The following is a 15,007-nucleotide window of genomic DNA, read 5'->3' on the forward strand; positions in this document are numbered from 1 at the left end:
GATGGATTTGCAGGAGGCTTCATAGTGAAGCTGTTTAATGTCCGTCATGTTGGAGACGCCTCAGGTGCCCTTCAGGTAATGTCAGCTGCAGTTTACACACAACACATCAGCAGTTTAATTAGAGGATGCTCCCTTGATATTATTGAATTAATATTTGTTTAACTGTGTTGAATGTTTGGTCCGTCTGTGTCTCCTGCAGCTGCACGACAGCCGAGAAAGCTGGAAATACACTTCAAACTTAACCATATTGTTAAATGTTAAATTAGCATAATTTTGTCCTGATACACATCTGTGCTGAGGGAAATAAAAACATTTTTAAAACGATAATTTGCATAATTTAAATGAATTAACCTCATTAACCACCAAACAAACCCCTTAAGTGGATTTGATAGCTGGATTCAGATTCTATCAAAGGCCATTGAACCTCTTTTCTGAGAGGTTGTTTACGAATGTAATTAAGATCCAATGAAGAGTTGGAGCCCATGGATGTAGCATGTTCAATTTAATTCAATTTAAACTTGAAATTAACCAGAATTTTGTGCATTATACTTCTTTACTTCACTTATGTCACATCACAGGATCATTGGTGAATCTTCTGGATCAGATGCTTAAGACACTTTGTGGGAATAGCACATTATAAATGAAGATCAGAAGTCTGTGTCCATATCTATGATATAAAGATGGATGACGTGAGAGTTCCCAAAATGAATGTGAATCGAAAGTGTCTGTACAGTCATAACCCTGCCTCCTCAATGTTAGAGTATTGGAAGTGGAGCAAACTAATAAATTTAATTCTCAGTGTTCACAGTTCTGATAAGTTTGGTTTTAATTAGTTATTTGATGATGTAAAAACTAGGTAGAGAACATCATGATTGACGGCTGAGACAGTGTAGGGATGGATTCTGGTTCCATCCCCCTGATCAAACCCGGGTTCGGTCTATTTTGTCTTCCTGTCTTTACAGTGGGAGGAGGTAGAGACAGTCTGAGGAAAGCTAATACCAGGTATAAACAAAGGGGGGGGGGGGGGTGCATGGCGGGCCTAGTGTCAAATCAGGAGGCGCACCACACCGTGAAGCTCCGTAACAAAGCAGGTTGAAGCCGGTATTTCTGGATGTTAAAACCTTAATTCCTCAGAGCTGAGCTAGTTTCCATGCAAAGCCTTTAATTCCACCGAGTCCTTTTGTCTAAACTGCTCCACGTGACGTTAATCAGCACGGAGCAACAGATCTAACTCTCTCCATCTCTATCGGCGGTTTTTCATCTGTCTGGCCATCTGTCTCTCACAGTTTTCATCTAGCTTCCTTCTTGCTGTCGCTCGTATCACTCGCTCCTCATCCAACGCTGCCTCACTCTGTCTCTCTCTCTCTTTCTCTCTCAGGGAAATTCAATTTCACACAGCTAATCTGGATGAATGCAACGTGAGTGAAATTGACAAAGCAACTCGAAACAAACCTCTTTTCTCCTACCCTTTCTCTGTGTCTGTCTCTCTTCTGTCACTCCACAGGACACGTCTCTAAAGTCAAGCTGAGGAGAGGAGGACGCTGCACAGACTGTTGAACTTCAGCTCCACAACTTCCGAGACAAACAGTGGATGAGTTTCAGGAGATTTCCTCAGCCCCTCTGTGACAATGAAGACGCAGCAGCCTCATCTCCACAACCAGCTCCGAGGTCCAGAGACGTCTCCAGCACACACCCAGCCTTCCTGACACTTAGCTGTTGTCACCGGTTTGGATGCTGCTGCCCCAGCAAAGAAAATCTGTCAGGTAGACTGAAGATGGACGACATGTCTCCACTCCCTTTTCAATATCTAGAAAAGAAGCCAAAATATGCTGGATACGAGCGTGGCCATCTTGTGGCGAAGCTGGCAATTTGTTCCAGTGTTTCCACAGAAGTGATGGGGGGATGGGGACATGGTAGAAATCCAACAATCCAACCAATACAAGTGTTGACAAATCCTGAGTCAGTCTCTGCTGTCAATCAAGGCGTTTCAGGATTCCTGAAGAACTTACAACAACAATGAAAGAAAAAACCTACAATATTAAACCTACAAATATTTTATTTTATTTTATTTTATTTTATTATATTATATTATACTGTATTACATGGCATATTGCAATTTGACACTGTTCACTGTTTTGCCTTTTGCATTTTGAATTTCACTTTTTACTTCACTTTTTATATCTTTTGTCTTTTATATATTTTTATATAGATATGTTTATGTCTAAATAAATGCTACCTTGTATAAATATTAGAAAAAGTGAGTAAATAAGAAGTAAATAGTGAGTAAATATATATTGTTTTTTTTATAATTATTATTGTTTTTCTTATGTGTGGTGTATTTATTGTGTTTTTATGTTTCTATGTTTCATTGTATGCACCAATAACCAGAGCAAATTCCAGGTAGGTGGTAACCTACGTGGCAATAAATACCTTCTGATTCTGATTCTGATTCTGATTCTGATTTTGAAGCGACCATCTTGTTTTGAGGTGTAGCTCACTGTGAATTTTTCATCGTCCATCTTTAGAATCATAAGTCCATAAGTCCAGGTGGTTGTAGTTGCATCGACCTGCAGGAGCCTCTCCTCCATCAGGACGAGCTGGATTATAACACCGTGCTCAGTGACGCTTAATTTTAAGAACATCTTGATTAAAAGTCTCCTCATGAGACTCAGTGAGACGTGGAACAGGCAGAGATACGAGCAGAGATTTCAACATGAGAACAGTAGGAGACTTTCCCTGAAACATGTTGTTACAAAGCCGACAAGAGACTGAGACTGAAAAACCACACAAGCAACAGCTGCAGCGAGAATCGAGCCATGATACTGAGTCTGAATCCAGATGAATAACAACACATTGATCTCCAGAAACATTAAACTGTGGAGATTTTCCTCCTCCAGACGTTTCTGCTTCAGTAGAAACTCAGAGGAGAAACATCCGCTGACGATGTGTTTAAATTCTTACAACGACTTTGAAATGCCTAAAAAAAACCACGTCCTCAAACTGCACATCCATCACACCAGTTGTCTTGATCGACAGTTGTTGTGTTTCTATGACAACACCAGTGATGATCTCACTCTGCATCGAGCACCACGACCCTTCAGGTTGCAACTTTCAACGCAGACTTTCATCTGTACTTGAAACATGTCGAATATTCTCCGCTGCCAAACGGAGTTTCCTGCCAGCAGCCAAGAGCTTCAACGATTGTGTTTGCATCACGAGAGGTGAGATGAGGCCTCACAGCAGCATCCATGCTCCAGTGACTCACTAACACAAAGTGGTTCTACGAGACAGGAGGAGATGGAGCTAGCAGGTTAGCATCCGATCAGAGGAAGAAAAGAAGTGGTAGGAAAACAAGCCAAATAAGAGTTAAGGGCTAGTGATGCTAATGTTGCTACAGCACCTGAGAGATGAATGCTGATATAAATGTTACTGCCTATTGGCCTCCAGTAGTTATTCACATACACTACATGATAACCATGAATTGTACATAGAGATGGACGACAGGACAAGTGAAGCCAAACCATTGTGATCGCCCCCTGGTGGCTGAACCTTAAATAAAATGTTTCTCAAAGATCGCTTCTGTCATTTAATTTTTTTTCTCATCACACTGATCAGAGTTTTCTACGATGGCAGGAAATGTTACAGTACAAAAAAACGTTGTATATCCTAAATATACTTATAAGTATACTTATGAGTATAAACTTCCCTTGCCTGAATACTACTTGATTCTAAACGTAGGGGGACGGTAAGACCCTCTGATGCTGGGATCAGTGCTTCTGCTCCAAATCCACATCCTGATTTCATGCTGACACTCAAGTCTGTCACCGCCACCAGCTTTCTTTTCTCTTTATCAATCCACTCGTACGTCCACTCCTCTCTCGTCCCTCTCTTGTCCCTCTCTCATCCCTCTCTCGTCCCTCTCTCGTCCCTCTCTCGTCCATCTCTCGTCCATCTCTCGTCTCTCTCTCGTCCCTTTCTAGTCCCTCTCTCGTCCCTCTCTCGTCCCTCTCTCGTCCATCTCTCGTCTCTCTCTCTCGTCCCTTTCTAGTCCCTTTCTCGTCCCTCTCTCGTCCCTCTCTCATCCCTGCTGCTCTTCCACCCTCTCCTTCACTAACCGTATTCCTCCATGCTTTCCTTACCACTTCTCCATCTATACCTAAACCCCTTCGCTCTATTCTCACTCTCGTTTCGTCATCTTTTTCCATTTCCTACTTCTCTTCCTGTCCTCAGCTACTTCCTTCCCTTTCCTCCTGCTTCCTCCGCACCTCAGTGATGTTTTCACACCGACAGGCATCAGTGATATCTCCTGTAGTGAGGCAGCTTTAGCAGCTCCATGTAACAGTGTGGGAAAGCGTCCTGTTATGTGTGTAAATGAATTATCCGTGCATTTCTGCGTGACTGGGAATAATGAGTCGAGAGACAGATATATGAATGATGCTCAGGATACTGCTCAGCAAGACATAAGGAGGGAGGGGGGAGCTGAAATGAAGGCAGGAGGGGAATGGATGAAGGGAACGAGGAGATAAAAGGAAAGAGAGGAAGAAAGGAGGTTAAGGAAGCGAGTGACACACAGAGAGGGAGGCGGAGATGAGGAAGGGAAGGAAGGGAAGAAGGTGTGTACTCGTACAGATGCCGGGAGAAGAGGAAGAGAGGTGCGGTGATTGATGGAGTCAAAGGAGAGGAAGAGAATAAGGAACGGAGAGAGCGTTGATGAGACAGGAGGAGAGGAGAAGAGAGGCGGCTGTGTCTGAATCTGAAGGCAGGCAATTAAAAGTGTAATAAAAAAACACAAGGCAGCCCCTGGGTTAGAGAAGTAACTGGGACTGGCAGTCATGCTGCATTATGATAACAATTACAAACACACACACACTAACACACACACACACAAGAACACGCACCGCACGTACACTCATCTCAGCGCAAACACACAGAGAAGCTGGAATTAAAGTGTTTTATCTGAACAAAAGCAGGATTCTTCTGGGATTTAAGCTTTTCACTGTGACACTGACATCCCTCTGAGTGTGTGTGTGTGTGTGTGTGTGTGTGTGTGTGTGTGTGTGTGTGTGTGTGTGTGTGTGTGTGTGTGTGTCTGTGTGTCTGTGTGTCTTTGTGTCTGTGTGTGTGTTTGACTGAGTGAGAGAGAAGGAGAGCGAGAGCAAGAAGGATGACAGCATTTATTTGCAGTCATCTGTAGCATGGCAACAAAAACAGGAAATGTAAAAATACGCAGGTTTTGGAAAAAATCGCAGGATCTTCAAACGCTGGATTTACTTGTGTGTATGTACTGGAGTGTGTATTCATGTGTATTCATGTGTATTCATGTGTATTCATGTGTGTTATCGATATTTACTAGCATCTGAAGGATATGATATTTCACATATGTCTTTCTTTCTCTCAGGATCATGACGATTTGATCCATCCTAAGTTCAGAGCAAAAATGTTGATTAAACTTAAGTTTCTTACATGTGTTTTTTCCGTATCCTGATAAATACAGGTGTGTTATTTGTATGTGACTCACGATGATGAGCAGGATGAAGTAGATGAAGTTGTAGAAGGAGTGTGCGTCCATCACGTAGTACATGATCTCCACCCAGCCCTCCAGAGTGATCACCTACAGGCGAGGAAACACAGTGAGAGTTGAACCTCAGTTTGGTCGTTGTTGAGTTCTCGTCCTGCTTCTCGCTCCAGAAGTTTCCGTTTCCCACCTGAAAGATGACGATCCAAGCGTAGGCGATGTTGTCGAAGTTGATGGCTCCCTTGTGGGGGTTGCTGTGTCCCGTGTGACACCTGGTGTAGTACCGGTTCCAGTTGACGCACAGCCCGGCCACACTCACGCTGCCATTGGCCAGCGGCTCGGGGCTCAGGCCCAGCGACTGGCGGTACAGGGCGTCGTCCTTGTCCAGGCAGCACGGCCGCCCCCCCTCTCGGCGGGCGGGCACGTCCGCGCAGGACATGATGCCGTTGTCCACCGGCAGGGAGCAGATGAAGGGCCGCTCGTCATCCTCGTCAGCCATGTAGTAGGGTCGAGGCACATTGATGCCCGTGGTGCTGGAGACAGAGAGTGGTAGAAACTTTGGGTTAAATTAAAATAAGTTGAACGGGACGGGTTAACTTTTACAGGAATCCTGAGCCACGTGAAGAGATAGAGGGAGAGAGAGGTGATAGGAGGCAGGTACCTGATGGTATAAATACATATCATCTCCCACATGACTTCATTTAAAGTAGGTTCATGTATCATGAAGAATTTTTCAGAATGGATGGGAAGAGCCTTCTTGTTCTTATATAGACGTTACAACTGGTCCGGGCGGGTCGGATAAGACAGGTGAGATCTTGTTTTAACGTAGTGCTCCTCAGTTAAAAATGTATGGAAATAGCACCAAATCACTACATAGGTTATCTCAAGGTTATCTTTGAAGCACGGACTTTACAACAGAGAAACCAAACAGTCGCAACATTGATGTTCAACCTCTTGTCAAACTTACGCTGTGTTTAACATTCATATTCGAGTCGAGTCGTGTAATCCACATTATTTTCCTACCAAATAACAGCCGACTTCAGAGTCTGATTCATAATAAAGACTGTCTGATGCAGACATTGCCGCTGTGAGCAGGATTTGAACCTGCGCGGGGGAATCCCCATTGGATTTCAAGTCCAACGCCTTAACCACTCGGCCATCACAGCTCTGAATACAGTGGTATTATCTGGCTGTAACTGTACTTGGTGAAAATCTGGGCAATTCTGAGGTTGATAAAGGAAGAAATAACCCATTTGAAACTGTATATATATATTTATTCATATGCTACAGTTGTGATTCATCTGCTGCTACCTGGTCCTCTACATATATTCTTCATTCACTTTAAAAACATGGAGACGTGTTCATTCACGCTCGTTTGCCACGGCTGCTTTAGACAGAAGAAAAACCTCTCGTCCTTCATGGCTGTTTCCAGCACTCAAGTGGGTGTGAGACTGGAACTGAAGGGATAAAACATAATGATGATGGACAGAGAGACGAGTGGATGAAATGAGACAGAGACGGAGAGTGACAGACAGACAAGAGAGAGAGAAAGAGAGAGAGAGAGAGTTAATGATCAGTCTCACAACAACACAGCTTCCCAGACACGAAACAGATTCAATCAAACTAAGACACGTGCGGTCAAGTGTCAGATCTAATTAAAGGCTGAAGGACTTTTTGTTCAGAGACGTTCATCAATCAGAAAGAAAAAGTTACTTAACACACAGCAATGTGGCATAACAAGGCAGATACACACACACACACACACACACACACAGCTCTTGATATCATTTATTGCTTTTTACTGGTGTAGTAAACTTGGCAAAATTTTATTTTCAACGCTTTGTCAACACTGTTATTTGAAATGTTCATGCCAATAAAACACTATTGAATTGAACTGAAATGTGTGTGTGTGTGTGTGAGTGTGAGAGAGAGAGAGAGAGAGAGAGAGAGAGAGAGAGAGAGAGAGAGAGAGAGAGAGAGAGAGAGAGAGAGAGAGAGAGAGAGAGAGAGAGAGAGAGAGAGAGAGAGAGAGAGAGAGAGAGAGAGAGAGAGAGAGAGAGAGAGTTCAACCCACGTCTTCACCCCATCAATAAAGTCCTTGACCAATTCCTTTGCTCGAGATCTTTTATTTCTTCACCCACAAGCTCATACACATAAAACATATAGAATATATATATATATATGGTGAGGACGACTTTCATTGATTTAGGAATAAACGCTGGATAAATAAATCTGCTGAGCTGTAAAATGCAGATAGTAAATGACTACAACAGTTGTCTTTGTTAAATGAGTTCCAGTGGGAGCCACGAATTAAATGAAATAAGCTTGATACGAGCGGAGGAAGCCAGGGGAAGCAGAGGAGGAAGAGAGGGGAAGCAGAGGAGGAAGCACAAACAGGAAAACGTGTGATATAGCAAATAGAAAGTTGGAAGGAGGAAATCAGAAGAGGATGGACGAGAACCACAAAGTGGAACGGCACATAAAGAAAAGAAGGGAGGTTACACAGGAGAAAACAAAGCAAGACAAGAACAACAAATCTGAAACTGAAGGAATGCGAGAAAGACAAAGAAAACTCCTGGTTGCTAAAAAGAAAAAAGGGAGTAAGGGTGTTTTTCCTGGTGATTACAAAAGGAGTAAGGTTGGGGCTAAAGAGGCCGAGCATCCGAGAGACGGCTCTTTAATCTGAGAGTGGGCTGCTATTTAAAGGGCAGACGGCAGAAAGAGATACGGATGGATACCGATGTTGGTTAGCAATTAGGTCCGACCTGGTATTTGAAGAGGCTCGCGTCTCTCTGTCACTCAGGATCTGTCTCTCTGTGCTTTGTGCCGGACTGAAAAGAAGCTATTATCAAGCTCACTGACCTGAGGAGCTGTGCAGGCGTTTGTTGTTAGAGGGAGAGTGGGGGGGGGGGGGGATTTATAGGGAAGCTCTGCATTTCTTGTGACCTGGTCTCTATTTCCCTCATCTATGTTTCCACCCACATCATATGAATTCATTATGGACAAAACCTGGTGAACTGCTCCGCGGCAGAAACATCCTGACATGTCGGAAATAAGTACTTGTAATATCTTGTATTTGTAATGTACAGTTTAAAGCTATATCATTATTTTTATAGACTCACATTAGGTCACTGTGACATTCAGCCACTGAAATCTAGTTAATCAAAGACAAATTCAAGAGGCCAGAAACATGGTTGTGTGATGTTTTGTAATCTATGAGTAAAAGAACATTTGGGTCAAATTTGAAAAGATTCTCTCGACAAAAAATGTCAAGAGAAAGTAAACTTTGAATCACTTCATCCTTGAGTCCAATTACAACCAATTACAACAAGTGTTCCTGAGATATCGTGGATCAGACACACGTACGAACAACCCATAAACCTAAAGCCTCTTCATATAACTTACATCACATTTCTTGCATTGCAATATTTATATTTTTCCTTTATGCTATCATTGCAATATTTATATTTTTCCTTTATGCTATCTTGTAGTATTATTTATATTATGGTCACTTACTTTTTAATTATTTTTTCTGTATCATGGTCACTACTGTTGCAATATTACTTATAATATTTTTGTTTTCATTACAATAACACTTACATCATTCCACTTTCTCCCCAGTACCTGCTTTTGCACAGTGTCTTTTTTGCAGGTTGTTTTTGTTTTTGTTTCTGTACTCTCATTATGTGTAGTTTAGTAGTGTATATATTTTGATCTTTCTTTTTTATTTGTGCTTCGGCACTGTTATTTAAATTCTGTTTTTCTCTTTTCTGCTGTAACAAGTGAATTTCCCCGTTGTGTGGATAAATAAAGAAATCTAATCTAAGGCAGTTTATCTTGATACAAACAGCAGAAGAGGAAGAATCAGTCCCAGTCCGTCCAAAGGTTCACAAACAAACATCCACCCGCCCCCTCCTCTGCAGCTAATTGAGTCCAAACATTGTTAGGAGGCCAGACAGACTCAGAAAGAAAGTGAGTGCAGCAGCAGATGAGGAGAATGTCAGCAGAACGCCTCAGACAGAACAAGTTAGAGCAACTTTCTAAAGGCTGAGCTGTGAACCCCTTAGTTCTTCTGTCAGGTTAAAGTCAATACATGCAGCTGTAAGTGAACGACTGTTTAGTTCAAGTGCAACATTTAGTGAAGAATAAAACCGAGTTAAACAACAAACAAACAAACTTTCGTGGTCCTTCCACCAGGTTCTGTGGAAATCTGTTCAGTGCCTGCTTGTGCATCCGACTGATGGGAACGTCTCTAAAGATGTAATGTAATGTGATGTAAAGATGATTATCTCTGTGTTCCCCGGTTCTGTTCACACGTCGGGGTTCACCTCCTCACTCCAAAGACATTAACTCAGCAAAGAGATGCACACGGAGCATATTGTGTGTCAGGATGAACATCACAGCGTGTGTCTGCATGAATGAACAACATCCAATCTTCACCAGTGTGTCTGCTGTTTGGCTTTTTAAGATTAAGATACATTTATTTGTCCCAAACAGACAAATGCACAGACATGCACAAGCACACTCATGCAAGGAGGGAAATGTAACCTCTGCTTTTAACCCATCTGGTGCAGGACACACAGAGCAGTGGGCAGCCATGTACGGCGCCCGGGGAGCAGATGTTGGGGGAGTAAGGTGCCTTGCTCAGGGGCACTAGACAGGGTAGGGAGAATCCTCTTGGATTTTTGGACAGATCAATCCAGGTTCGTCTGTTTGTTGTTTCTCCGTGGAGTCGAACCAGAGACCTTTTCTGCCCATAGTCCAAGTTTCTTCCACTAGTCCACCGCTTCTCCCCTCTCGCCTCTTTTTAATCTCATTGCTGAAACCAGAGGCCTGAGAACGGCGAGTGTGCATCAGGAAAAACATTTTTTTTACCGTCCACCCACTTATTCTCCTCATATCTCCACCGTGACTCGGCCACAGATGCAGCGACGGCAGATATCACAGTGGCGCTTGTTATCGGACTCAGCAGCGGCCGCGTGCCTCTGTGTACCGAGGTGATTACCCTTCACCAGACAGACAGTGTCCAGCGGACGGCAGTGATTCCCCCCCCCCCGAGGACACGTTGGGCTCCGGGCAGCAGCAGCAGCAGCTTCAGCCAAAGTGAGTCATTTAAAAACTGCCCTCACACATTCTGAGGTCCGATCCCTAACCCTGACAAAAGAGAACAAACGTGCACGTTCAAATTGACTGAAATTCACTCAGGTGGGTCAGGACATCCCACGATTTCGTCTCATCTCTGAGCTGGTCACCATGGCGACGGCCCACCCCAGCAGCTTGAGCAGCATCCAGCTCCAGCATCCTGTGGATCTCCTCTCCCCGGGCAGACTCCCAGTGATCGTCTGAGCCCGTGTTCCCTCCCTCTGGTCTCAGCTGTTCCCTCAATCAGAGAGATGTTTGGGAACGAGCAGCAGCACCTGCTCACATCGCTGTTTTCCTTTTGCTGTTCCCACAGGTCGTGAGGACAATTATCATAATTCAAGGCCGATGAGCGAATCAGAGGTGATTAACAGGTATCGCACTTCCAAAGTTTAATATGCAGCTGAAGTGAAATGCATTCTGGGATACACGAGAGCTTTAAACTGAGATCAAAACACTTTGATACACGCGACAAATTAATTATTGTTTTTTAAATCCTCTTGTCTCGTCTATGGTTTCTAATATGTAAATGTGGATTTGGAGAACGACTCCGGGGAAAATAGAAACAAGTGTTTGATAGCTGCTCTCCCAAGTAATGAATTGATGTTAATTGCAGAGCTGTATTCTTCAGTCTGTCGGTCGGGGAACAGCAGGTCAGCTGAACACTTCAAGAAATGTTCAATTCATCTTGAGCCGAACACACAGTTCATCAGAAGGAGGAAAGAGTTTTAACTGGAATCAAAGGGGCTTTATCCTGCAAGTGATTTCTTATAAATTAAACACAACTAATCATATTTCAATATTGGTCTCTATATTATTTATAATCTTCAATAAAGTACACTCCAGGAAGTTATTAAAATAATATAGACTCATAAAGAAGTATATATAATCTGTATTCCTTGAAATTGTGGGGGTTTGGTTTACTTGCATTGTTTTATATTTAACTGTTCTTTCTACTGGAATAATGTCACCAACATATAAGCCAACATATAGACTGTACAGTATATAACGATAAACATGACAAGTGAATCACTGTCACTCTGCCTCCTCCATGTTCTTGAAGTTTTTAATGAGTTATCTGATGATATAAAACAGGGTGAAATGTCATGATTGACAGGTGAGACTGGCTCCTGATTGGTCGACTCTACTGTTTGCACAACAATGACTTTGATGCACGTCATTCTTTATTTAGAGTCTTTAATTGGACATGAGAGCAAACATGAAGAAGAAATGATTTTGTAATTGTGATTCTCTCTCAGGTTAAGATCCGTGAGAATCTGATTCATGTCACAGTCCTCTGGGTATTTGCATTGCTCGCTTTTTGTGTAGATAAATATTCACTCGTTTGAAAAGGATAAAGACACAGTTCTTTAGAATCCTTTGTGTAATCAATGTGAAATCTATTGCAAATATCAATCATAATCATTATTTACAAAACAAATACATTTTAGATCTTGTGATTTAAAGCTTGGACCATTTCAAATCGGAGAGTTTTTTGGGTAAAAGTTGTCGGATGTTGACATTTGAGTGACAGCTGCCGGTTCAGCTCCTGTGCACAAACACATGCAGCTTCACACTCTGACACAAACACACACACACAGAAACACACAAACAGCAGAGTGAATCCCTGCGCTGCCGAACAACTAGAGCAGAGTGTGTCGACGCAGCTCAGCCTAAACCAACAGCAGCATTCGCACTCCTCTGATTTCAAAGCGACATGACAGAGGAGTAATTGAATTTCTGACACTTTAACCAAAACAAACAGCCCAGAGCCACTGAGACACAGAACATCAGAGCAACACAACGCTATCACCACAACAAAGCTCTCACGCAAGCAGCGGGATAAGATTGCAGCCCAAAGGAAAAGGGAAATGGAGCAAAGATACAAGAGGCATTTAAAAAGAAAAGTGTGTGCAGTGTTCAGACTGTAAAGGTTAGAGGTAGAGTACATGCTACAGCTCAGACCTTTTCCAAATATACCCTGCAGAGGATATTCAATTGTGTGTATCGGTGGGGGAGATGTGTGCATGCATGAATGCGCATTGTATATCGAAGGGAAAATGTGCGAATGTGCACAGGTGCTTTGCCGACGTGCGTGAGGGAACAGAAAAGTTTATTTTCTCGGAACAACACAGGGAAACAGATCAGCAGCTTCGTCTTCTTGAACGAGCTCAGCAGCGGATTCGGTGAAACTGAGCGTGTGTTTTTTATTTTCTCGCTGCACAGCTGGAGGTCTCGGCCTCGCGGAGAAACCCGATACCTCCTGAGCGGAGCAGCAGGGGAGTCGCTCGGAACAAAAGTAACACCGAGGTAAAAATAGTTTGAAAAGTCGAATATCACACACATGAATGAGCGGGAGTTCTGACCTTAATAAAACAGGCTGGAGATAAATATATATAATTATTAAGTGTAGTTACAATACTGACAATGATGAGATGTATTTTTTTAAATGATGATGAATCATGGAGAAGATGGAAACGATGTATAAAATGGATATAGAATGAACATTTTAGGCTTTGTACAAATTTAAACTCTGTGCTCCTGCTGCCTCCTTTCTTAAAATCCATTCACACACACAAGCAACTCAAAGGTTTATTATATTATCAATGTGCCACATTAAGGTCGATATCAGAGGCCGCGTTCAGTCGATGAATGTTAATGTTCAAACGCACAAAAAGTCCCAGTTTGTGATTATCTGACTGACTTTCCATGCAAATATAAATTAAGAATCTTGTCCATCAGGAGCAAAGTCAAAGGTTGTGTAACATCACAATTAATTTAGCGAAAGTTTGACTCTGAAATGTTTGGGGGCTTTAAACTCCAAAAACTTTTATATTTTAGCACCAGATCCGAAAATAGTAATAATAGTCGAAATGTAACAGTTTTTAAAGGTCACAGCAAAGAACAACATCATTATTATTCCTTAAATTATTTTCTACAGTGTGAGTTTTACTCTGCACAGTTTCAACCTCTTCTCAACTATAAGATAACTTTGGGTTTTCTTTGCTCCGAGGTTAGTGTAGAAGGAAACTATTATAAAATGTTCGTAATACCTTCATGGTCATAACATTTTTCTATTTTTCAACCAATTTTTTAATCTGATTCATACGTGTGTGTGTGTGTGTGTGTGTGTGTGTGTGTGCACCTTTATGCCTGACTGGGGACTGACTCTGAGATAATTATGTTTGCACTTTGCGAATTTCGGTCGGGCAATCAGCCTCATTATATCAGCACTATCAGAGATCTCTCTCTCTCTCTCTCTCCCTCTCCCTTTCTCTCTCTGGTTTTTATCAGTAAATTGATTAGACGATGTGATTTATCTCCTGGTCACACTGAGGGGGGGCAGGTAATGTGAGGAGGGACGACAGACCGACCCATGAACACACACGTCCTGTCGTGTGTCGTAACCACTTCTTCATCACCGTATTATCGGTTAAATTAAAACCAAAACTGTAAAGAAATGGAAAGTCTCTGTGGACGTAACTTCGTTCAGACTCAGAAAGCAAAACATCAGACACACAAAAAGCAGAGACACATTCGACACACTCCCGTAAGCTTCTTCCTTCACACACAGACACACACACACACACACACACACACACACACACATGTGGTGACTCACAGCGTGAAGTTCTCCTTCAGGTAGCAGCGGTTCCTCAGAAGCCCCGCCCACAGCTGCACGCCGATGATGCCGAAGATGAAGAAGACGAAGAAGCAGAGCAGGAGGACGTTCCCCAGCATGGGCAGAGTGTCCAGCAGCAGGTTGACCAGGATGCGCATACCTGCAGACACACAAAGACATCTCATCACACACACAACACAGTGGTGAGGCTCAAACTTCTGCTCTTCTCCTGAAGGGAATTCAACCCACAACCTTTAAATCAAGAGCCTGAACCTCATCACTCATCATGAACAAGTAGATTTACTGATGTAAACCTAACATTTGAAGGTCTGGAGCAAAGTGAGCTGAACTTGTACTTGTTCCTTACGTGGAAAACTTCAGTTCATCACTCGTGCTTATGGGTTTGGGCCCAAAACTGCATTATTCAGTTTTCCTCTTGTGTGTCAAATGGTTTATTGTAAATACAAAATGTCTACAGAGTTAAAAGGTCAGTGGCACAAGGAGCTCTTCTCTCCTACAGAAAACACTGATGTTCCTTAAAACAGCCACCAACAAATCCAGGTAAAGGTACTATGTACATATATTTCCTTCATGCACACAACAGACTTGACTTCATGAGGAGAGGCTCAGATCAAGATATGCATCAATGGACGTATGAGGAAAAAGTGAAGTGTTTTTAGAACCTTTTACAGTAATAACACAAAGCATCAGGATCATCTGCACAGATCCAT

The 15,007-nt window shown here is 42.7% G+C and overlaps 1 protein-coding gene and 1 non-coding gene across 2 annotated transcripts in view; both read right to left on the minus strand.

Annotated features, from left to right (window-relative positions):
• The window catches only part of LOC133021882 (voltage-dependent T-type calcium channel subunit alpha-1I-like), a 138,623-nt gene that overhangs the window by 73,458 nt on the left and 50,158 nt on the right, over positions 1 to 15,007 (minus strand). Inside the window, exons 6-8 of the mRNA XM_061088889.1 lie at positions 14,277 to 14,436; positions 5,706 to 6,048; positions 5,519 to 5,611 (exon numbers count right to left, since the gene is read on the minus strand). Coding sequence (XP_060944872.1) covers positions 5,519 to 5,611; positions 5,706 to 6,048; positions 14,277 to 14,436 — 596 coding nt within the window. The remainder of the gene's footprint in view (positions 1 to 5,518; positions 5,612 to 5,705; positions 6,049 to 14,276; positions 14,437 to 15,007) is intronic.
• trnas-uga (transfer RNA serine (anticodon UGA)) lies at positions 6,599 to 6,681 on the minus strand. Its single transcript has one exon. It is a non-coding gene; the product is annotated as a tRNA-Ser (tRNA).

Source organism: Limanda limanda, chromosome 2 (assembly GCF_963576545.1).
Source record: "Limanda limanda chromosome 2, fLimLim1.1, whole genome shotgun sequence".
Classification (NCBI taxonomy): Eukaryota; Metazoa; Chordata; class Actinopteri; order Pleuronectiformes; family Pleuronectidae; genus Limanda; species Limanda limanda.